We start from the raw sequence: 22,909 nt of genomic DNA, 5'->3' as shown, positions 1-22,909 counted from the left end.
TAATCCTTGATTCTCCTTCTCTAGGACCTAATTCTGTGCCTGCATCTATTGAAACTTCTTCTCCCAATACTCGGCTTTGGCTTTTTCTTCTTGAACCTCTTATTGCCACTACTCTGAAGACTTCCCCAATCCAACTCTCTTCATTGATAACTGTATCATCTTATATTGCATCTTCAAGCCATCTTGGTCTTCCTCAATCTTCCTCTTTTCTTTCATCACATTTTCGACCTCAATTTTCTGAACGTCGATGTCTAAGTTTAGGTACATCTTCTCCTCTTCAAGCCTTTCTATATCTCTCCCAAGCTCCAAATTCTTCCTTTTGAACTCTTGTTTTATGACTTCTAACTCCAATAGAATCACTCGTAAACTCTCTTCCATCGATCGATCAGCCCCCGAACTCGGCCTAAGAATGTTATCATTGATCCTTTTGCTAAACCACCCTTTGTACTCAAGAGTTGTAGTCGAGCCTTCCGTCAGAATCTTCACACAGCAAATCTTCTTCCAAGCCTCGAAAATTTCTCGCATCTTCTTCTTATAATGATCCCCTTTATATGAAAAATCACTCTGAGCTAACCCTTGTGTTGCTGGTATAAACTGCCCCGCTTTGTATTGCCTTAGGACGAGTAATGGCGCATAACCAACAACTCCCCAAATTCCAGGAAAAGGTACCCAATCAAAGCTTCCGCAATAATAAAGGACTTCATTAGGAGCCATCCAAGGGGCTTTCCACATAACATCTTCCTCTCGGAGATTCTGAAGTATTTCCATCCACCTTTCCTCTATAATGTCGTCCCTCCTTGGCGTAGCTGCTGCTTCCTTTAAGGGAGAATAATCCTCAAAGAACACTCGGCAAGGAACCTTATCAACCTTCCAAAAGTGACTGTGAAACCATACTAACAACAACTGTGCGCATCCAATGAATCGACCTTCACCAGCTCTCCGACATGCACTCAAGGATCTAAACTTCTCGGCTAGGATTGCAAGCACAAGTGTGTTCTGTTTACCAAGTCTATCGAACAAATCTGTAACTGCTTCATCTATGTGCACCATAGCTTTGGGGAAAATTACCAAACCATAAATACTTAAGGCCAAGACATCAACCCTCTTCTTCACATCTGGGTGCGCCAATATCAGATCCCTCAAACTTACCTATGGAATGCATTTACCATCACCCTTTTGTTGGATTCGAGCTGCGGCCCACTGTTCACTCATCCCTGTGATCATCATTAATTTCTTCACGAAAGTTGGGAGATTAGCAGCCCTAACATAAGCTTTGTTACTTTGAATTTTTGGACAGCGAAGCAAGGTCGTATACTCCTCCAAAGTAGGTACAAAATCTACCTCTCCAAATGTAAAACAACTATAAGCAGGGTTCCAAAACTGTACCATAGCTTGAAACAGATGCTTATCCACCTTGATGTCTAGCAAATAGAGAAGATCTCCATAATTCTGATAGAACAGTTGCTTAGCCTCGTCATCCCATTGGGCCCAAATGTCCTTCAACTCTTGAAACTCATTTTGTGTCGAACTAATATGAGTGAAGTCCCACAACTCTGACTTATACCCTTCGGTGACACTTTCTCCTTTCTCTAACTGGGTTTTCTTTGACTACGCACAGATAGAAGCGTTGTCCTCCACTTTATCAAGATATTCGTTCCTCATTACAAAACTTTTTAATCTAGAAATCAAATCGTGAATCGATACCTTTAAATATTGAGTGACATGCAATAATAGCAAAATAAAATAAGTCAGTATCATATATAAAAGGTATAATAAACAAGCACTTATAAAGGTAGCTTACTAAAGGCTATCACTATACTTCCTAGGGTAAGCGCTTAAAGTTCACTATATGTGTTTCAGTTCTGAAGCAAGGGTACCTGAACTAGCAGATTCCTCGGTCCTCACCCATTATAGGCTCATATGGACCAAGTTCGGTTCAGGGGGACACATTTCCCTATGGCCATGCGGAGATGAAAATCTCACGAAGACATAGGTATGGATGTATCCCGGAAGCAATCTACTAGCCGATGCGGAGGTGAAAACCTCACGAAAGCGTAGCTTCTCACTCCCACTTAAGGGCGCGACCACAGCAGTCATGCAAATGCAATGTGTGTGAAATCAAAATAACAAACATATGCAGCAAACATATGTAAAAGATCGATATTTTAAAATTTTTCCAAACTTTTGACATTAAGACAAAAAATAATCAATTTCTTGGCTTGACTCTCTTATGACTTCCCCAGTGGAGTCGCCAAGCTGTTGAAACCATTTTTTAAGGGAGATTTTGAAAACAGGAGTCGCCACCAACACTTTTAAGTGTGATTGGATCACCTTATAAAACATTTTGGTCTACAAAAAATGTGAGAAAACAGGTTCGGGAGTCGGTTACGCACGAGGAAGGATTAGCACCCTCGCAACACCCAAAATTGGTACCAAATTGAATAGTTTTCTGTCTTAGTGTCAAAAGTTTGAAAGAATTTAAAAATAGGATCCTTTTTTTGAAATCGAAATAATTTGAGCTGAAAATCGAGATTCTTTTGCTCCAAAAGAGTATAAACATCACATCCAGTATGATTGGACACGATATTCTTAAACTTTCTAAAATCATCTCGTGATTTACAAAATCTATTTAAAAGGATACTTTAGACATTTAGACAAACGGAGATCGCAACCAAAGACATGTTAGGGCACTACTTCCCAAATTCCTAAATATAAAAACAACGCCTCACTTTTAAAATTCTTTTGGATTAAATGAACATAATTTTTAAAAGCAATGATGTATTTAACATATTACAAAAGATCAATATTAAATAAATTAAACTACATGATACATACTTTAACATTTCATGCAAATATAGTATAGAAAATGATAAATAATGACATAAATTACACAATATACATTAACATTTCATGCATATATAATCATAAATAACATAAATATACATACATTATCATTTCATGCAAAATACAACATAGAGAATAATGAATATAAAAATATAAATTACATAATATATACAATAATATTTCATGCGAATATAACTTAAAATAACAACATAAACAATCAATTTTCATGCAAATACATAAAAAAATAAATAAAATAATAAATAATTTATGAGATAAAATTAACATATTAAAACAATACTAAATAAATATAAAAAGATACAAAAATAAGCAAACAAATTATGAACATATAAAAAAGATAAAATCTAAATACAATTAAAAAAATAAATGAGGTAAAAAATATTTAAAACAATATATAAATAATAAAGGAGAATTTTTAAAAAAATGGTTAATATAAAATATATATTATATGATATAATAACTTAATATATATTTATAAAAAATATTAATATATTAAATAGGAACAAAATTTTATATTAAATTTTAGAATATTACATACTAAACACTAAATAATGATATATAAAAATGTAATTTTCAATAATAATTTACAAATTTTAAAATTATACATAATAAATAATTAATAATAAAATGATATAGTAAAATAAAATAATATAATGAATAATAAAAGATATAATATATAATAATTTTTACATATATAAATAATATTGATAGTAAAGATAAATAATATATAAAGTATTTAATAAATAAATTATATAAAAATATTTAAAAGGATTAAAATTAAATAAAAATAAAGTTCTAGGGTTAATTTTAAAATAATAAAAAAATTTGGACCTAATTGAAACGTGCGCTAAAATCTGAGGGACTCACTGAGCAATTAGCCCTAATCCCAAAACGGCTTCGTTCTCAAAATAAGTCTTATAATAGCAACTAGGACTAAATTAAAACAAAAATAAAAGGTCAGGGCCAAATTAAAATAAAAATAAAATGAAATTATAAATATTAAAAATGCGGAAGGATCAATTGGGCAATTAGCCCTTTAAACAAAAACATGCGGATCCTATCTGGGTCACAGGTCAACGCGCGTATCCTAAGCTTTGAAACGACGCCGTTTTGAAGCTTATCGTTTTAAGCAAAACGACGTCGTTTCCATGAGGCTATATAAGCCAAATTTTGGCCCCTAAAATTCATTTTTTAACCTGTTTTAAAAAAAAAACTAAATAAACCTCTGAAAGGGGGCAGAGAGCAGGCCCTCAGAGCTCCGTCGAGCCTCCGTCATCGGGCTCCCACGCACCCACGCGCCCACATGCCGCTGTCAACTCCACCACACACGGCGGTCGAAATTCGAAGAGCCTCACTTTTCACAGCGAATCGAGAGGTAATCCTCTTTTTATTTATTTTTTAGTATTTTATATGTATATATTCATAATAAAAAGAAAGAAAAAAAAAAGAGAGGATAAAAACGAATCACCTCTGTTTCTTCGATAAATTGCTGTATTTTTATTGTATATGTGCTTGTAAAAAACCCATTCCTTTTACATTGTTTTGATTCGGGCATTTATAGCCACTGAAAATCAACATAAAATTTTACAATATTTATTTCTTGCTATATTGGTATTTGTCTCTGCTGTTTCTTTCCTTTTGCAGGTGACGACGAGAGAATCGGCGATGATCGTGCGCTGATGACGCGAATCTGCCTGTGGTGGGATTGGGGCGCCGATTGCGGCGCGAGATAAGGCCTGGTGTCGGGGTGCTTGCGGCGCCTAGGGTTTCAGAAACCTTAGGCCCTCTATCTTCTGTTAATGGTTTGGGCCCTTTGGGCCATGTTTATTTGTTGGGTTGGGTGTAACCGGGTATTTGGGTTTTAGACTAATTGGGCTGTAACCAAATTTTAGGTTATCAGGCCTTTAAGCCTGTATATTATAATTTGGACATTTAACAGGGACATTTTATTTATTTAGTTTATAAATTTTGTTTATTTTATTTCACGAGCCCGGGCAAAAATGGGTTTCTACAAATGAACTAACATCATTAATTTGGTTCATGAATGGGTTGATACTTGTAACTTATTAATGGCTGAAAATTGCTATTCATGTTCATATTTTTAGTATAAATTGTTGTCTTGTAAACATTTGAAGGTTGATCAATGAATGAACATTTTATAATTGTGAGATAACTTCTCTTTATTCTTTAAGAACTTATTCTGAACTTACCAAGATTCGTTCTTATGGCATTCACGCCATTTCGATCTTATCACTCCTGTTTTTCCTTCTAAGTTTGTCAGTGTAGCGATCAACCCTATATCTTTGGTTCCTATCTCCATATAGATAGTGGGTCAAGGTTCTTCATCCTTTTAAAAAACTTCTCGAGTTTTTAACAATCTTATAGAAATTGGGTCGCATTGTTTTATAACGTAGGTTCGTTTCTGGTTTGTTTCAAGTTCGAAAATTATATCCCAAGTTATCCTTTGATATCTTTTCCTTCCTATTTCTATCATATTTCAAGAGAATATCTGTTAAGAATGACCGGGAACTTTAAAATCGTGACTCATATTTCAACGCGTAGCGAGGTTCACCTTAAAAGGTTTAGGGTCAGTTTGGCAATGCTTTTGAGAAATGCTTTTGAGAAGTGCTGTGGAAAAGTGCTTTTGAGAATGCTTTTCAGAAGTACTTTTGAAAAATTTAAGTGTTTGGTATTGCTGTCAAAAAGTGCTTTTGAGAAGTAAAATGTCCATTTTAGACATGATATTATAAAGTAACAAATATGTATTTAAATAATATTCAAATTAGTTAATATTACGATATTTTAGCAAAAATATAAAAAATAATTTATTATAACTTATTGTTAATATTTTAATATATAATATTAAATTTTAATATTTCTAAGTAATTAATATTAATTATTTATTAAATTTAATTAGAATATATAAACTATATTTAAATATTAACAAGATGCCGACGTTACTGAGCTGAAAAAATGTGAAAAATTTAAACTATATTTCATAATTATTTCATAAAATCAAAGAGAAGAAGATGAGAAGGAAAATATAAAACTCACCAGTGGTGGAGAAGAGGAACAAACCAGACAAGAAAAGTAAAGTTCAGACAAGAAAAGGGAAAAAAAATCTTCTAATGTCTAGAAAAAGCAGCAAGGTTAAAATAGTAAAATACCAGCCAAGAAGCACTTTTGGTTGAGAAAAGCTCAAAATTTCTCCTTTTTCATCTGTGCAAAAGTGCTTAATTTAAGTTAAAAAAATTTCAACACTGCTATTTGTTTTCTATTGCTTTTAAAGAAAAAGCAGTTTTTTGAGCAAAAGCCCATCAGAAAAGGAATGAAGAACGAGGCCTTAATTGATTTCAAGATGTTGGTTTTTTTAGTTCTATGATTAAATTTGAAAATGAAAAGAAAGTTTAAATTTTTAGATTTGAAATTTTTATACATATATATTGTACTTTTAGAATTTAAAAACATATTATTTTAAATTTTAAATTATTTTTATATTTTTAATCTCTTCTATTTTTCTAATTTTTAAAATTTTTTCTTTAAATTATATATACAATATTATCATTCCATGTTTCAAAATACAAGAATGCCACCTATCCCAAGTTAAATAGTGTGGACCCACAAATTTCAAGTCGAATATTTCTTGATTGCAAACAAAAAAAAAAAAAATCTCATTTGGTTCTTCTCTTTGATATAGCATTGATTCAAGGATTGTCGAAACTTGATCTTGAAGGCGAGATACTTGTTTGAAAAATTAATTTCATTTGGATTCATGAGTTGTCAAGATTTGATCTTAAAAAGAGGTTTGGAGAGAGTTTGGATGGAAAGATCATCCAGACTTGATCTTAGATGGTTGAGTTTGTCTTGAGTCATCGAACCTTATCTTGAAAATGGGTTTTATATTTTTTACGTTGATGCAATTGAATTGAGGAGAGTTTTGACCTGAGTGTTGTCTAGATTCAATATTGGATGGAAGATTCTGCTTCAAAGGCCTTTTAGGCTTGATCTTGAAAAAAAAGTTTAGTCTCCTTTCTATTAGTTGAAATGGATCAAAAGGCAACTTTTTTCAAAAACAGCTTTTGGTTCTCTTCTTGGTTGAACTTGGATTGGAAGGTAGCTTTTGTTCAGAACTAATATGTTGTTCATCAAAATTTCTTCAAAGATTTCTACAGATGATTTCTGAACTTCTTGAACTTGTTAATGTGTGTTAAAGGTTTGGAGGTAACCTGTTTTTATAGTGCCAATTAGTCAAGTGAGAGTTCTTTTAGAATTTAACTTCTTCATTTGAGGATTCTATAAGGACTAAACTCATTTATTTATTATTTACCTCATATTAATTTAATTAATTAGAAATAAAATAACCCTTAAAGAATATTGTTTTTTATATATATAAGAGTTCTAAAAGGATTTAATTTCTTTCAAATTCCTCTCAATACAATTTCTTTCAAATTCATTAAAATTTCATGGATTGATTCTTGAATACCTACTATGGTAGAATATTCGTGGGGTATTTTCTCAGATTTTGCACGTGTAATGCATGTTCCTTCTAGTTCTCCAAGCAAAGCTCTTCGCATCATAATGCCTATTGTGTCGGCTTGGCCTTTCATAAGTGGAGCAGAATAAAGCGTCCATAATAAAGGCGTTTACTATCATTCTTGATTCAACACACTTCCTTTGTCGTGTCCGAGTCAAGTAGAGACTTTTACTTTCTCTCGAACCATAGTAATATTATTTTATTTGATCGATCATTGAATCATTTATTTCTCTTGAAATCTCTTTAGTGTTTATTTCTACACACGTCTTTTTTAGGGTCTCTGACCATTATGTGGCATAGGGGTTACATCCCGTACGAAACTTAATAGTATACCACTTCTACGAATAGCTCGTAATCTCTTTACTAGGTCCAAAATTTCTGACTTTATACCGTGTTTCATAAAAAGTACTAAATTAATTGACGGAATGAACCTGCAAGTACCAATTTGAAATTCGGGAGAAGGTGACAAGTTAAGGGACCAAATTCAATTTAAGCCAATTTGATAATAAACAAGTGGATTTTTAACGTTAAAAGGATTCACGTAAGGACTCATTAAATTCATTGAAAATTAGAAGCCCGTAATTGAAGGACGAATGGGTAATATAGATAGGCCCATTGAATCAATATCCATTATGAGCCCAAACTACGTCATCTCCGTTCCCTTCCACTCTCTTTACCCGTAGCGCGCCTTGGAAACGGATAAACCTTCTCTTTTTTCTTCTTTTCTCCCTCTCCAAGCTCTGAAACTTAAAAAAAAAAAAAAAAAGGAAAAAAAAAAACGAAATGCTGGCAAACCCTAGCGGCGTACGAAGCACGGCGTGTTATGCTCAACCTTCTCATTTCGCTTTCTCCGGCCGTTGCAAACTTCTTTCATCTTTTCCAAATCGCCCTCGCTTTCTTAGTCCCAAAAAAACCTCTAAGTTTTGCTCTCTCTCACTGCTTTTATCGCGAGATGGCGTCAGATGTAACCGCTTTGCCGTTAAAGCTTTGGCCGAGCCGGAAGTTTCCGAGTCTGTTGCTGCTGCTGCCGGGGGAGCTGGTGCTGGTGGTTCTGGTTTACTGCCACCTGTTTCTGTCAAAATTCCCTTTGGAGATAGAGAGGTAAGCTGAGGGAACTTATTATTTTACTCCTAATACCAAAATTTAGTCGTAGATGGAGTACAAAGTAAAAACAAATTCTTCAAGTGATTTACAACTTAAATTTAGAACCATGAATTTTGTTATCTAAATATTTTAACTATTTAAAAGGTGCTTGCTTTTGATTGAATGTAGCCTTTTTACCATTAGCTTTGCGAAAAAAAATCTGAGCAAATTTAACATAATGTGTTACGGGAACTTGATAATGGAAATGTTTAGGAAATGAGTGTATGCTAAGTAGTTGCTAATGCAATAGTTGGGACATATATAGGCAGTTTTCTTTTAGAAAGTAGCGGCCATACATTTTTCTGCATTTCTTTTCTTGCTCAGCTTTTGCGCTTTGGGTTAGTTGAAATGCTAGTTTTGTTTTGGTGTTGTTACTTGTTGTGTTTCATGATGATAATCAGGCGAATACTGAACTCAACCTGATGTTATTTGCTGAATGCATAAGTAATTTTGTTGCTTATTGCAGATTCTGATTGAGACAGGTCATATAGGGAGGCAAGCTAGTGGTTCTGTGATGGCAACTGATGGAGAAACAGTAAGTGTTAATTCCTTCCGTGGATGAGTAATGTGTTCCTATGAAAAAATATTAAAATTCATTGCATTTAGATTTGTATATTATATATGTATATTTCATATATCAAAAGAAATAGTAGGGTTTATTATTTTTGTTATTATTATTATTATTATTTTTTTTGTAGATTGTATACACATCTGTTTGTTTGTCAGATGTCCCAAGTGAGCCTTCTGATTTTTTCCCGCTTAGTGTTACATATCAAGAACGATTTTCAGCAGCAGGTCGGACTAGGTGTGTCTTTTTCCAACCTATGTATTAGTTTAATTAATTACTTGAAATGAACTTATGTATATCATGCTTAAACTTTTTTCTATTGCTTCAGTGGTGGTTTCTTTAAACGCGAAGGGAAGACAAAGGACAATGAGGTACTAATCACTGCTATCCAAGCATGGAAAATTTTTAGACCTAGTTGACGTATGAAGAATTCTTGGAACGATGGACATGCTCCATCCATCCTATCATTTCATCACTTTATCATTGTAAATTGTCGCAACTAAAATGTCCTTGTTCTAATAGTCAGTATATTAATGCTTCAGTTTCCCTTATTACTCTTTCATAGTTACCTTTAAAAAGTAAGAGACTCCACTAGGCAGACTATTAGTTTGACCACTTTTATATGTAACTTTCCTGTTTCAGTTTTCTTAAAAATAAGTATTTAAATTTGACAATCGTAGGACAATATGAGTAGTTCAATTTGGCTCAGCACTTGGTGTTTGAGGAGCTATTTTCTTTAGTAACTTACTGAAGGCTGCAGTTGTTTTTTTTGTTATTTTATGGCTTCCATGTCTTCATGAGTCACTGATGCAAATGCCTTTTAATGTGTCATTTATCTATTCTTTTTTCTTTTGTTATTTGTAGGTTCTTATTTGTCGGATGATTGATAGGCCATTGCGCCCAACTATGCTTAAGGGATTCTACCATGAAACTCAGTTACTATCTTGGGTAAACCTTATTTCTTTTTCTTCACATGATTGTTTTTCTTTTAGCCAGCGTCTGTTGAATTTTATGTAATTTTGACTTATATTTTGAATTTTTCGGTGAAAATTCATTTTCTAAAATTTGATACTGTGGTGATTCTTAAACACATGATGGTGTAGAAAATAAGTGAACTTTATCTATGCAGTTGTTTTAAATCTACACGATAAGGTTTCAAAGCCTAATTATCTGCAATGTCTAAATAATAATTATTTCATATTGTTTCAAATGTTAGCTAAAATGAGAGGTAACCAACCCTTTTGTTTTCCATGCTTGATAAGCTGCTTCGTTTTTTGGCTGTTTTTTTTTTTCTTTTTTTCTGATTTCTGTTTAATTTGAAGGACTGCATCCTTGTTCATTAGTTGTTTTTTGGGTTTACAGAAAGTGCCTGACCTGGAAGCTTGACCATGATTTGAAATTTTACAATATGATTATGCTTTTGTGTAGAGCACAACTTGTTACTCAAATGCAAATCATCTACATGCATTACCCTTTCACACAACTTGGAACATGTCATTGTTATTTATTTGTTCTTTAATTTTTCCTTTGTGGAAATATTAGCATGCATGCCATCTTTTTTGTTGATAAAAACACCAAAACTAAACAATATGTCACATGAGTGCAGTAATATGCAATTTCATTAGATTTTGTACCTGGTCAAAGGATATGAAACATGGAGACATCATTCACCATTGCATGCTAGTCTTGTACATGTGTCTGAGACGGGCATATGACATGGCCGGATACGTGTTGCACAGATAACGACATGCCAAAAAAAATAGGACAATGTCAAGAATTTTATAGAAATTCCCATGTTGCTGTGCCCATGCTTCCTAGGTCAAGAAAGAGACTATTCTTTTGTAAAAGGGAGCAGTGTTAGGTAATCGTTCCTGGAGAACTTAATTCCCGGTTCATTCTCTTCCCTCAATGTCAATGCATCCATGCTTCATTGGTCAATGGAGAGACTGTAATTTGGTTACAGAGGGAGCAACATTAGGTAAATATTTCTTGGAGAACTTACTTCCCTGTTTCCTTCTCCTGGATTTTCCCTCTGTAGAGGGATGTTTGCTTTGTCAACTGAACTACATGGTTGGCTGATCCTCTCTCTAACCTTCATCTTAATAATTAAGGGCCCCTTTGGGTGGGTGTTTACCTCCAGTGCGGTTTGTTTAGCTTTCTTTTTGTCTCACACTACAGTATCTAATCTCGTCGCCACCGCTATTTTTACACTAACCTTAAGTAAACGCACTGCCCATCCAAAGGGGCCCTAAAAGATGCATGTCCACAATGTCCTTGCACTATCCATAGTTGGAAAGCAGTTACTATTGGCAGATGTTTTGAATACTGATGTTGTCTTTGTTTGATTATTGTTCTAAAAGATTATGTACATAGTTTCATTTAGGGACTTGCATTCTGTGTAAGTATATATTGTAATATTTATGCAAAAGTGACATACACTTGAGGATTTTGTTTCCCATAAGAGCAGATTATCTGCTGAGGGTAATTTTGACCAATATGTTGTGGATGACGTGCTTCTCTCTGTTCCCTATGCTCTATTATTGATGCTTGCTTTCTAGGATTTGAGGCATTAGTTACACGTGACTTGTATACATTTCATTTCTTGGTTCATGTCTAAATTACATTTTTTCTTTCAGGTTTTGAGTTATGATGGTTTACACTGTCCAGATGCTTTAGCAGTTACTGCAGCCGGTATAGCAGTGTAAGGGTTATTATAGTTTTTGGTCTTCCTTGCATATGTGGCCTTTTTATATGTATAGTAACTTTTGAGACGATGTTGTTCAATATACTCACCAATGCCACAGAGCGCTCTCTGAAGTGCCACACTCAGAAGCTATCGCAGGAGTTCGAGTTGGTTTACTTGGTGATAAATTTGTTGTAAATCCAACGACAAAGGAGATGGAAGACTCAACACTAGACCTATTTTTGGCAGGCACGGATAATGCTATATTAATGATAGAGGTTAATTTCAATCCTAATTCTTTGTATTAGGATATAAAGGATTATGATGAACTTTTACCAGTTACTAGAACACATGGCTGCTGATTTTGTTCTTTTCTAAAGGATCTTTGTTTTTGTTTTTCCTTTTATCGTTTGTTCATGGAAATATTTTGATTGGTGTGTGCACTGTTAGCATGATTCCATCTAAATCATCTCCTGTTAACTTTACCTCATTTGTTGGATGTTGAAGCCTGTTCTAACTGTCATATAAGGAATTTCAAGTTAAGAAACATGAAATTTGGTGTGTTTTCCTGGGAAATTCTAGGGTGAGCTCCACAAAAAAAAGCTTAAGAAAAGCTTTTACCAAAATATCTAAGGATTTACCAATATTTCTAATATTTCTAAGAAATATTGGTAAATCCTTAGATATTTTAGTAAGAGCTTTTCTAAGATGAAGCTCATGGTAGAAGTGCTCGTGTTTTCCTCTACCTGTTTTGTTGCTATCTCCTTAATTTTATACCATGATTATATGGGGCTTATGGTTTAATTGTTAAGCAGTTGTGCTTCTGCGAGTTATTTCGTTTGGGATTCAATTGAGCATCTTCAAAGTCCAAGAAACTGTAATTGAAAACATTATAAAATAAGTTTACAGTAGAATGAGAAAGTGTACATGGTTTAAATGTCAACAGATGGAGTATAGTATGTAGCCTTATTTCTTAGGTGATGTGATAGAAAAGATCAAGGATTTCACAAACAAGAGAGGCAACTGAAAAAAACAATAATTTATGTGCAAAGACATTCCCTAGTTGTATGCAATGATGTGGGTAAATGTTACCCTTGAAGTTATTATCTTTTCTAATGACCAAGAAATTTCTTGTACTAGGTTTATTATTGGATAAGTTGCACTTGTGATCCAAACTTGAGAGTTGAGTCGAGGACAGGTTAGCACTTACAAGATCATCATTCAATAGACACACATAACAGATTCATAGATGTGGAGCTGACTTATCAGTTTCTAAATTTTTCTATTTAGTAATGGAGCCTGTGCTCATCAATAACTGAATGTTATGAGCTGACTTATCAGTTTCTAAATTTTTCTATTTAGTAATGGACCTGTGCTCATCAATAATTGAATGTTATGAGGTACATAGATATAAACCAAGAAAAAAGGTGAATGGTCAAGGACGGATCATAAACCAATCCCTATTCCTAACAGTTTTCAAAAGGTGAATGGTCAAGGACGGATCATTTTTATGAGCTCCAAGGCCATTTATCATTTCACTTTGTTTGCCTGTATGAATGTTATTCAAGGTTATACATTGTTCTAGATTTTGGGTCTTTTATTTACTTATTTTCTTATTTAACTACCACTCATTGGCATGTTGATAGTCACAGATGTTCCAAAATTTATCCCTTGCAGGGCTATTGTGATTTTCTACCTGAAGAAAAGTTGCTTGAAGCAGTACAAGTAGGGCAGGTTGTTTCTTATATCTTAGTATATTACTTATCTAGTATTTCATTTTCTTAAAGCCATGAGTTGTCAATTTGATGTCATTTGAGGAACTCGGTTTTCTATTGCCCATGAGAGTTGCTATGTCTTCATGCAATGGCATCAATCTACTACCTTGGTTGAACCCAACTGGAAAGAGAGTGTCTGAGAGGCTAAGACTTGAATTGAATTTGTTAAATTCAGAATTTGGTAGGTTTATTAAGAACACCCCCAAAGGAAGCTCAAACTGAACTTAGATTTTCATTTTTGTTTCAGAACGCTAGACTGGACTATTTCAAACTGTGAGCACCCCCTAGCCTGAAAGTGTCTTGTCTTCTGCATGAGATTATTTAGATTTTAAAGGGATGTTGATTTCAACATGTCACTTGGATGCGCATTTTAGATTATATTCTTACGAGTTAGCTTGTCTTGTCATATCCTTTTCTTCTTCTTCTTCTTCTTCTTCTTCTCCTTCTTCTTCTTCTTTTTGCCATGATAATTTTAAAAACTTTATTTAGGAGGTTTTTAGAGAAGAAACCATTAACAACTTTTATGGAATTTTTATGTTACATTTTAAATGGCTCATCCTTTTTATCTTTGGTTTACTCATTATAGGAAACTGATTAGGCAATTTTGAAAAGAATGAGCATTGTGCATTAACCTTACCTTTCTTGGCCGGTACCTGTTCTATTTTAAATTTTGAAGAGATACATTAACTGGCATATATAGAAATGTACATATGCTTTTTCAATTGCAATTTTGCATTTACTATATCTGTCCTGCATTATTATGCTGAAAGTTTATCAGCATTGCATCTTACAAATGCCAAAAGAAAAAAAGAATCTAGAGATTTCCAGATCATCTTGATTATAATATTTAATCTTTTCTACTTCACTAATACCAGGGTGCAGTGAGAGAAATCTGCAGCGCTGTGAAGGCTTTGGTTATGAAGTGTGGGAAACCCAAAATGCTTGATGCTATCAGATTGCCACCTCCTGAGCTTTATCGGCTCGTGGAAGTATGGTTCTTCTTTTCTATTTCCATCAGCATGTATTGTTTTTTCTTTCTGTTGACTTTTGAACTGATTTTGATTTTTTTTCATATAAATTTCTATTGTTTTCACTAATTTATGTGATCTTATTTAACTAAGCTAGCTCTTATCTGTTTTAACAATTGAAACTTTTGAGCAATTAGTGGTGATAGAAGATAATACTGATAATTTGAGTCAACTGAGCATGACATTGCAACTTTGTAGTTATAACTCAGAGTCCTATTTCTCAGTGTTATGTAATTATAGTATTTTCAATGTTTTGTTGTTTTCCATGTGTATTTACTTCTCTACCTTTTCTTTGTAGCTTCCTCTAACAAAATGTACTTTGTGGTAATGGAATGGTTAATTTCTATATACAGAAAATTGCAGGTGACGAATTGCATAATGTACTTCAAATTAAGAGTAAAATACCAAGAAGAAAGGCCATCTCATTGTTAGAAGAGAAAGTTATTAACAGACTGACAGATAAGGGATATATCAGCATAGAGGGCCTATCAGGATCTGGTGAAACAATACAAGACTTAATTGATGAGGAAGACGAGGATGAAGAAATTGTTGTTGATGGTGAAGTAGATGAAGGTGATGTGCACATAAAGCCGGGTTCTCGAAAATCCACTCCTTTGGTGAGTTGTAAACAGGGTAATCGGCAGTTCATTTGCCTGTCCTGTAAAATTTAGTAAATATTTGGGGTTTGTCAATTCAATGACAGAGTTTCTTATTCCTATTGTTCTATTATAGTTTACTGAGGTAGATGTGAAGCTGGTATTTAAGGAGGTTTCATCCAAAATCTTACGGAGACGTATTGTGGAGGTAATAAGGCATATATTCAATTAGAAAATGAGAATTTTGGTCTAAATAACCATTGGTGGATAATAACTTTATTGGTATTAAATTTCTCTGAGTTTTGCTTTCTCTTCAAAGCAATGAAGCAGTGATTCTGAAACTATGGAGGGAGAGCTTTGTCCTTTATCCGTGGAGTTTATATGTATTCCATCTGTAATCTTTTATTTTCCTGATCTTTAAAGTAGTTAAGTGAAATCAGTGTTAATCCTGTGAACTAGAATTTTGTGTACTCAAAAGTAAAACCTATATTTTCTAAGACTACTGTCATTTTCTAAGACTAGCATTTTGCTCTAGAACACATAGTTTTCTCTTGAAACTGTTCTCAAGTGGCAAATCATGTCATATACATTCAATAGTATCTGCTTAGCCAGTTTATGCTGGACTACACTGAGAAAGGTCAATAACCTTTTTTGCTTCTTAGGGATGGGTGCTTTTCAGCCAAACGTGAATTCTTCCTAGCAGATACACTTTCTTAACATTTTATCTTGAAAACTGTTACAGGGAGGAAAAAGAAGCGATGGGAGGTCTCCAGAAGATATACGTCCAATCACTTCAAGCTGTGGATTGCTTCCAAGGGCGCATGGAAGTGCTCTCTTTACACGTGGGGAGACACAGGTTTGTAAATGCAGTGCTTTTGCTTAGAATGTTTAAGTGTGCACCCATGGTTTTTGTTACCACATGCATCCTTGTTTTATGGATAAGTGATTTAATATGCCCATATGACTGTTATTCCTGCTCATTTGATATTTTCTGAATTCTGGTTTACATTAAGGTGTCCCCAAGATAACATTCAGTTTCATAATTTCATATGTTCGTTCCTGATAGAAAACTTTTCATGTCTTTCTGTCCATTGATTTTATCTGCATGATGCGTGGTTGCGTATTGCTATGTTTTCACTGTGCCTTAATACTTATTTTATCTTTTTCATCTGTTCTCCTTTTAGTCGCTGGCAGTGGTCACACTTGGTGATAAACAAATGGCACAAAAACTGGACAATCTAGCAAATGTAGAGGAATTCAAGAGGTTCTATCTTCAGGTCAAGTCTGAAATATTCAATATCTTGTTCTTTTCTTCAGTTATCAGCTATAGTTCCTTTATGTATATACTAGTTAGTAGTTCCTGCTTTTGTGGGACTGAACTTGTCAAATTTGCAATTAACCTTTGACACCACTAATACAACATTTATCTTCAACAAATACATTATTAATGAGTTCGTATTGATATCAGAGAAACCAAGATCATAATTTACGTAGTCTTCTCTGTTTAATTTGGAACTATTCACTGAAGTTTTGTTGCATCCTTAGGTTCTACTTGTTAGCCTGGCTAATAGGGTGGCATGTGATTTACCTGCAAATGGACGTGATAAACGTGGATGTTATTGACATGGTTATTTGGTTATCATGTTCATGTCATACTTTTCAGATAGATAATTATTGTGATTTGCTTTGCTATCCCATAAAATTGGTTGGATGAAGTGCTTGATTATTGAAATAAGTGGTATGGTGAAATGGATAATTTTAATTTACTGTAATAGTTTTGCAGGACAAATAATAATCACATGTAGTTAACTTTGTCATGATATGATTATGTTATAGGAAACTTTGCCTCGGAGAACTAATGTTGATTTCATTTTGAAAATTGCCTATTTACTTATTCAGTTCACATGTACCTGCAGTTGTAATGCAACTTAGTCAAAGTATAATTTATAATTTAGTCTTTGGCTTTCTTCAATACCGCCTCTCTTAAATAGGGGGATGTTGCACTCTTTCCCTGTGAAAAACTGTGGATGATGCTCACATATTTAAAGAAAAATCTTTGCTCAACATCATAATTAATCTGCTAATAATTAGCGGAATCAAAGCTTTGCTTCCTAATCAAATGAGAAACCCCTTCTTTCCTAAGAGAGACCTGCTAACAACTTGCGATATTTTATCTGATATTTCAGTACTCATTTCCTCCGTCAAGTGTTGGAGAGGTCGGACGGATGGGAGCTCCTAGTAGAAGAGAAATTGGACATGGAACTCTTGCAGAGAGAGCTCTTGAGCCTATATTACCTACTGAAGATGCATTTCCTTACACTATACGAGTTGAAAGTACCATTACTGAAAGCAATGGTTCCTCAAGGTGTTTTTGAAAATGAAGTGTCCAAATGCTGTCATGCACTTTTCTGCATTCAAAACCTCTGTTTCTTTAATATCTGCATGTTAAGTGTTTTATGTTGTGATATCACTTAACATGAAGTTTTGCTGCATAACAGTATGGCATCTGTTTGTGGAGGTTGCTTGGCATTGCAAGATGCTGGTGTTCCCCTAAAATGCTCTATTGCGGGGATTGCGATGGGTTTGGTTTTAGACACACATGAATTTGGAGGAGATGGTACACCACTTATTCTTTCTGACATTACTGGAGCTGAAGATGCTTCTGGAGATATGGATTTCAAGGTCTTCATGGATTTTGGTTATAATTTGAGATCTATTTTGTTCAGTGAAGTATTCTTGGGAAGATAAAAAATTATGTAGTTTCCTCTCAGAACCGATCACAGAGTTGCATAAATGACCTTGTAAGAATGTTCTTTTCAGGTTGCTGGAAATGAAGATGGCATAACTGCATTTCAGATGGACATAAAGGTCACTGGTCCTACACTATTGTAATCTGCCTTTCCGGCTCCAATTACTGATATGTGTTTCCCATCCTTTTGTCAGTTTTAGATTATAATAGATGATCATTATTCTTCTCTGACAGGTAGAAGGGATAACCTTACCTGTTATGAGAGAGGCACTCCTACAGGCAAGGGATGGGCGCAGGCGTATTCTTGGTAATAAACCTGTATTCTCTTGATTTAACCTTCTTGAGTTAATAGTTTAAGTGTGGTTCTTACACCGTATATAATTTGATGGCACATTGATAAGTTTAATTGTACAATCATTTCTATGCCAGGCAAAGTTGCTTCCTGATCCCTTTTCTAATATCTTGTATATTTTCCCCCTTGTTAAGAGTGTCATAGCTAACATTACCTTTCTTTCTTATACATGTTCCTGTTGAATTAGGTTTTCTTTAAAGGTTCAGCCATGGGTACTTTAAATCTGTACTTCATTTTTATTCAATGTCATACATACTAGGCATGGATATGGCTTAAATTTCTTACATATATGGTGGCATGCCAACCATATATTGCCTTGAGCAGTATGTACGCTTTTTTGTTGATTGCAACTTGTTTTTATATGCATGGGGTGGAGAACTGTCTGATGATTGCCATGCTCTAGATGTAGAGATGCTATCCAAGAAATTAAAATTTTTTCATCATATAAACTAATTTCTCTTTCTTTTTCATACATTCTTGTTCTTGACTGAATTCTTTAGCTGAAATGATGAAATGTTCCCCTCCCCCTGCAAAAAGTCTCTCGAAGTATGCTCCACTTATTCATATCATGAAGGTCTGTTGATCTTAGACCCATTCTTTTTTCTTGTTCATTTAATGGACAGTCTGCAGTATATAATGCATTCCATTGCGTTGTGTCAATTTCAGGTTGCTCCAGAGAAAGTTAACATGATTATAGGTTCTGGTGGAAAAAAGGTAAAAAGCATTATTGAAGAAACTGGAGTAGAAGCTATTGACACGCAAGATGATGGAATTGTAAGATCCTATGCAACCTTTTTATGCAATAGACATGATTATTTCAACACAAGGTTTCTTATCTATGTTTTTCACAGGTAAAAATCACTGCAAAAGATCTGTCAAGTCTGGAGAAGTCCAAATCCATTATTAGCAGCCTGACGATGGTTCCAACTGTTGGTGATATATACAGGTATCTCGTTTATTTACCATTTCATTTTCCTCGCCTTTCAGATAAACGAAGAATACCATTGTTAACTTTCTATCTTTATGTTACAGTAAAGATGTCTTAGAACTGCATATTGGAGATATGCACCATAGATGTTCAAGCATTCTTTCTGTTTGTCAAAGTTCTTGTGTGATGTGTCTGGTTCTTTCTGTGGGGCCTGGGAAACAGTTTTACGCAGATTTGATGTCTCCCAGACAAAACTTGGCAAAGGTTAAAATTTATTATGGCAGTTTGGGGAGCTAATTTTCGCCATTGGTATTGTTTGATTGGGGCCAAACTTGTCATATTTCAGTAGAAGTCTCTGATGCTACCATTCAGTGTAGGAAACAAGTTTTATGTTCTGTTCTCTGTATCTTTAAGAAGCATATCATTTCTTGTTTGCTTGTTGGATGTTAATGTAAAGTGGGGAAGTCTTTGAGTCTCTATCATCGTTTCAAGCAGGAACTGTGAGATCAAATCAATAGTTCCATATGGGGTTTTCGTTGAGATAGCTCCAGGACGAGAGGTACATTTTTTTATCCTGAAAATTGCACATTTTTTGGTAAAAGTTTAATGATTTAGTTTAGGTAATATAGAATTTGTTTTACATAGAAAGTTTTCTCCTTTGCTTTAACTCACATTTCCATTTGTGTTTTAATTTGAGGTTCATACAATTGGGATGTATAAAAAGTATATATACATACACACACTTGTATGCACTATTTTTGGTGATACTTTTATAGTTGACACAAAAACCATGACTTTTCTTCTTGCAATAAAATTACTTCAAATTGAAGCAATTGAGCAAAATATTGAAAGAAGAGTCCTGTGGTGCTTGAAATACTAACAAATTTATATAAGGAAAGTGTGAGATTTTTAGTGACGAGTATGGGAGATTCAAATGTATGAAAAAATCTGTTCTCTCAGGGACTTTGCCACATTAGTGAGCTGACGTCAGACTGGTTGGCCAAGGCTGAAGATGTAAGCATATTTTTCTGTTTCTTTTATCCTCAACTTATAGATGCTTTATTGTGATGAGCTATTGAAATTATTATTTGATGTAATTTGGTTCCATCATAGGCTTTTAAGGTTGGTGAACGTGTTGATGTTAAACTTATCGAGGTAAGCAACTTATTTTTTGTCTTGTTGACAAGCTTATTCAATCATAAACTAGATATGGTGAATGTTGTCCACTTAAAATTGATTTATCCATGCATTTTAGTGTTGGATCCCTACTATCTTTGCTTGTATCATGCTAGTACATTACTAATTGTTTAAGTGGTCTTATCTCACATCTATCAAGTATTAGTTTCCCGTTGCCTTGTATTAAAGTAGGTCTTTCAGCCTATTACCAATTGATTTTAGATTCAATGCTGAACATGGTATCACAGCCCAGGTTTTATTATGTTGTTCTTCCTACCTATCTCCATGTGAGGTTGACGACCCTCGGTGAGGTTGTCCATGTGTAGGCCTTGTGAGCTACTCTTGAGGTGTTAAGTGGTTTTATCTCACATCTACTAACTATTAGATTTCTTCTGGTTTTATCTTAAAGTTGGGCCTTTTCTATTATCAATTGGTTTTAGGTTGGATGCTTAACAACTAATCTTCTCATTGTATAAAAAACTTGTTATTCTATGCGTTCGATGTTGGCTTGCTACTTACCACTTAATAAGTTGATGATAACCATATACTTAACTGGATGTTTTACCGTTATTCCGTGGCTTGTTCATGCAGTACTCAACCATTCTACAGGCTTGAGCTATATTCTAGTACTATGCATATTAAATATGTAATCAGTGAGATGGTAAAAGTGGTTCCCAAATTTTTATCCTTACTGTTGGTCTTGTAAATCCATCAAAGAGCTAGATTGCATCAATTATTAGTCGTTTTCTTTATCTGCACCGTTTTTCCTTACTTCAAAAAATCTCTCTCCATTAGCTGTGTCACCTGATGCAGGTTAATGATAAGGGACAACTTCGCCTTAGCCGCCGTGCACTTCTTCCTGTTCCTGAAACAAGTCCAGAGGATCCCAGTTCAAAGCAGCTTACTGGCAACCCAGATGTGGTTGTTATTGCTGATTCTGGTAAAGCATCTGACGAAGGTGCGCCTCAAAAATATGTGAGTGTCCCCAAAGCAGAAGGTTTAGCTGAAGAGAAGATTGATAGGGCCAAGGTTAAAAGTAGTGCTACCAAAGTTGCAACCTCATCCAAAAGTAATTCTGCGGAGACCACTCTACTTCCACGGAAGAAGGTTTTTAAGAGGGTAAAGAAGAGTGGCAGTAAAGCTGTCACTGGTGTCTCCAGCAATGATGGGGAGTAGTCAATAACTGAATGGGAGTTTTATTGTGCTTATAATATGCTGACAAGAATTTCCATATCCAATGACCATTGTACGAAAGGTGACAGAATAGCTTCCTCACATAGAAGAAACAGAGGTAAGGCAACCTACTTTCTTTTGTTCACTGGTCCTTTTAAACACCATTTAAAGCAGATATGCTGTTACAAAAAGCAGACTACATCAACGTCTTTCTAGTCTTATTAATTGCTTGTGATTCCATTATGAGAACTTGCGTTCTTGTTGTTGGGTTCAATGTGGAGTTATAAATTACTAATCAGATAAGTTCTTGAATTGCTTATCATGAGGTAACTTACCAATTAAGCATGCGACATTAATTATGACTGGTAAGAAAAGGGGGAAAATGCCTGGGTTGTCTCAAACAAATGAAATAGCACTAGAACCTGAGCAGCAATATACTCATTGGATGAAATGGGTACTGGATGCTCATACCGATCGTCTGAAATCTATTGTTACTAGTGAATTGGCTAAATATTAGATTCTTGTACAGGTACATTTCATCATAACTGGAGGCCTACACTTGTGAAATGTGATTCAGAAGCTAGTCTTCGTCTCATATTTTTATGTAAGATGGTTAAGGCAGGTAAGGCTGCCACAAGCTGGATCTTAAGTTCTGTTTCGGAGAAAAGAAATAACATTTTGATGGTTGCAAAGTTACTGATTTTATGCTCTGCTAGCCCCCTTGTTTTCTATTTTCTGTTTGGACCATTGTTTTGTATTGGATCTTGGGTTTGGCAAATACATATTTATGCATTTGAAGAAAGGTTAAGAAAAAAGGACTAGGCAAATTGGTTGGATCGGTCTACTTATTTAAACAAGAATTCAAATATTTTTAAAAATAATTTAAATATTATATGTAGTAAATAGTTGATAAAAATTAGTGATGGTAACAGGGCGGGGTGGGGCGGACTTTTGGCTGCCTATTCCGACCAGATACTCTACCGTCATGCCTTGACCTTGACCTGTCCCTGAGCTTAAAAAGAATTAATCTGTCCTGAGCTTGAAAATTAATTGCATACCTGACCCTGATCTAATCTTGAGTTCAAACTTTTTTTATTGGAAAATGTGATTAATTAAATTCAAAATTATTTTTAAAAAAATTATGCTTGGGGTGACTGAGTAAATATATATTACATCATAGAAGGAAAAAATAAGAAACGAAAAGGAGAGGGAGGTTTGGAAAAATAAATTAAAATGAAAGGAGGAAAGAAACTAGTAAAATAAAGGTCATAAAATGATGTTGGGAGTGATAAAGCATAAGGAATTTTTTCACTTCATATAAAAAAATATATAAAGATAGATT

At 34.3% G+C, this 22,909-nt stretch overlaps 1 protein-coding gene across 4 annotated transcripts; it reads left to right on the top strand.

The window, feature by feature from the left end:
• Nucleotides 1–8,060: 8,060 nt before the first annotated feature.
• LOC108473383 (probable polyribonucleotide nucleotidyltransferase 1, chloroplastic) lies at nucleotides 8,061–22,263 on the top strand. Of its 4 annotated transcripts, XR_001869741.2 has the most exons (25): nucleotides 8,062–8,497; nucleotides 9,006–9,074; nucleotides 9,238–9,344; nucleotides 9,436–9,478; nucleotides 9,972–10,055; nucleotides 11,744–11,808; nucleotides 11,912–12,068; nucleotides 13,468–13,524; nucleotides 14,441–14,554; nucleotides 14,947–15,210; nucleotides 15,326–15,397; nucleotides 15,932–16,045; nucleotides 16,374–16,466; nucleotides 17,376–17,554; nucleotides 17,688–17,871; nucleotides 18,010–18,057; nucleotides 18,173–18,245; nucleotides 18,791–18,864; nucleotides 18,957–19,064; nucleotides 19,142–19,236; nucleotides 19,714–19,777; nucleotides 20,179–20,232; nucleotides 20,332–20,373; nucleotides 21,208–21,685; nucleotides 22,097–22,263. XR_001869741.2 is itself a non-coding variant. In XM_017774908.2 (24 exons), the coding sequence occupies exons 1-24, from the start codon at nucleotides 8,180–8,182 to the stop codon at nucleotides 21,568–21,570; spliced, it is 2,841 nt and encodes a 946-aa protein (XP_017630397.1). In that variant the 5' UTR covers nucleotides 8,062–8,179; the 3' UTR covers nucleotides 21,571–22,263. The 4 variants fall into 4 exon arrangements, 2 of the variants coding, with proteins under 2 accessions (XP_052877459.1, XP_017630397.1); XR_001869743.2 differs by lacking the exon at nucleotides 15,326–15,397; XM_017774908.2 differs by having other exon boundaries at nucleotides 21,208–22,263.
• Nucleotides 22,264–22,909: the final 646 nt, after the last annotated feature.

Source organism: Gossypium arboreum, chromosome 11 (genome assembly GCF_025698485.1).
Source record: "Gossypium arboreum isolate Shixiya-1 chromosome 11, ASM2569848v2, whole genome shotgun sequence".
Taxonomy (NCBI): domain Eukaryota; kingdom Viridiplantae; phylum Streptophyta; class Magnoliopsida; order Malvales; family Malvaceae; genus Gossypium; species Gossypium arboreum.
This window is presented reverse-complemented; position numbering and strand designations above follow the sequence as displayed.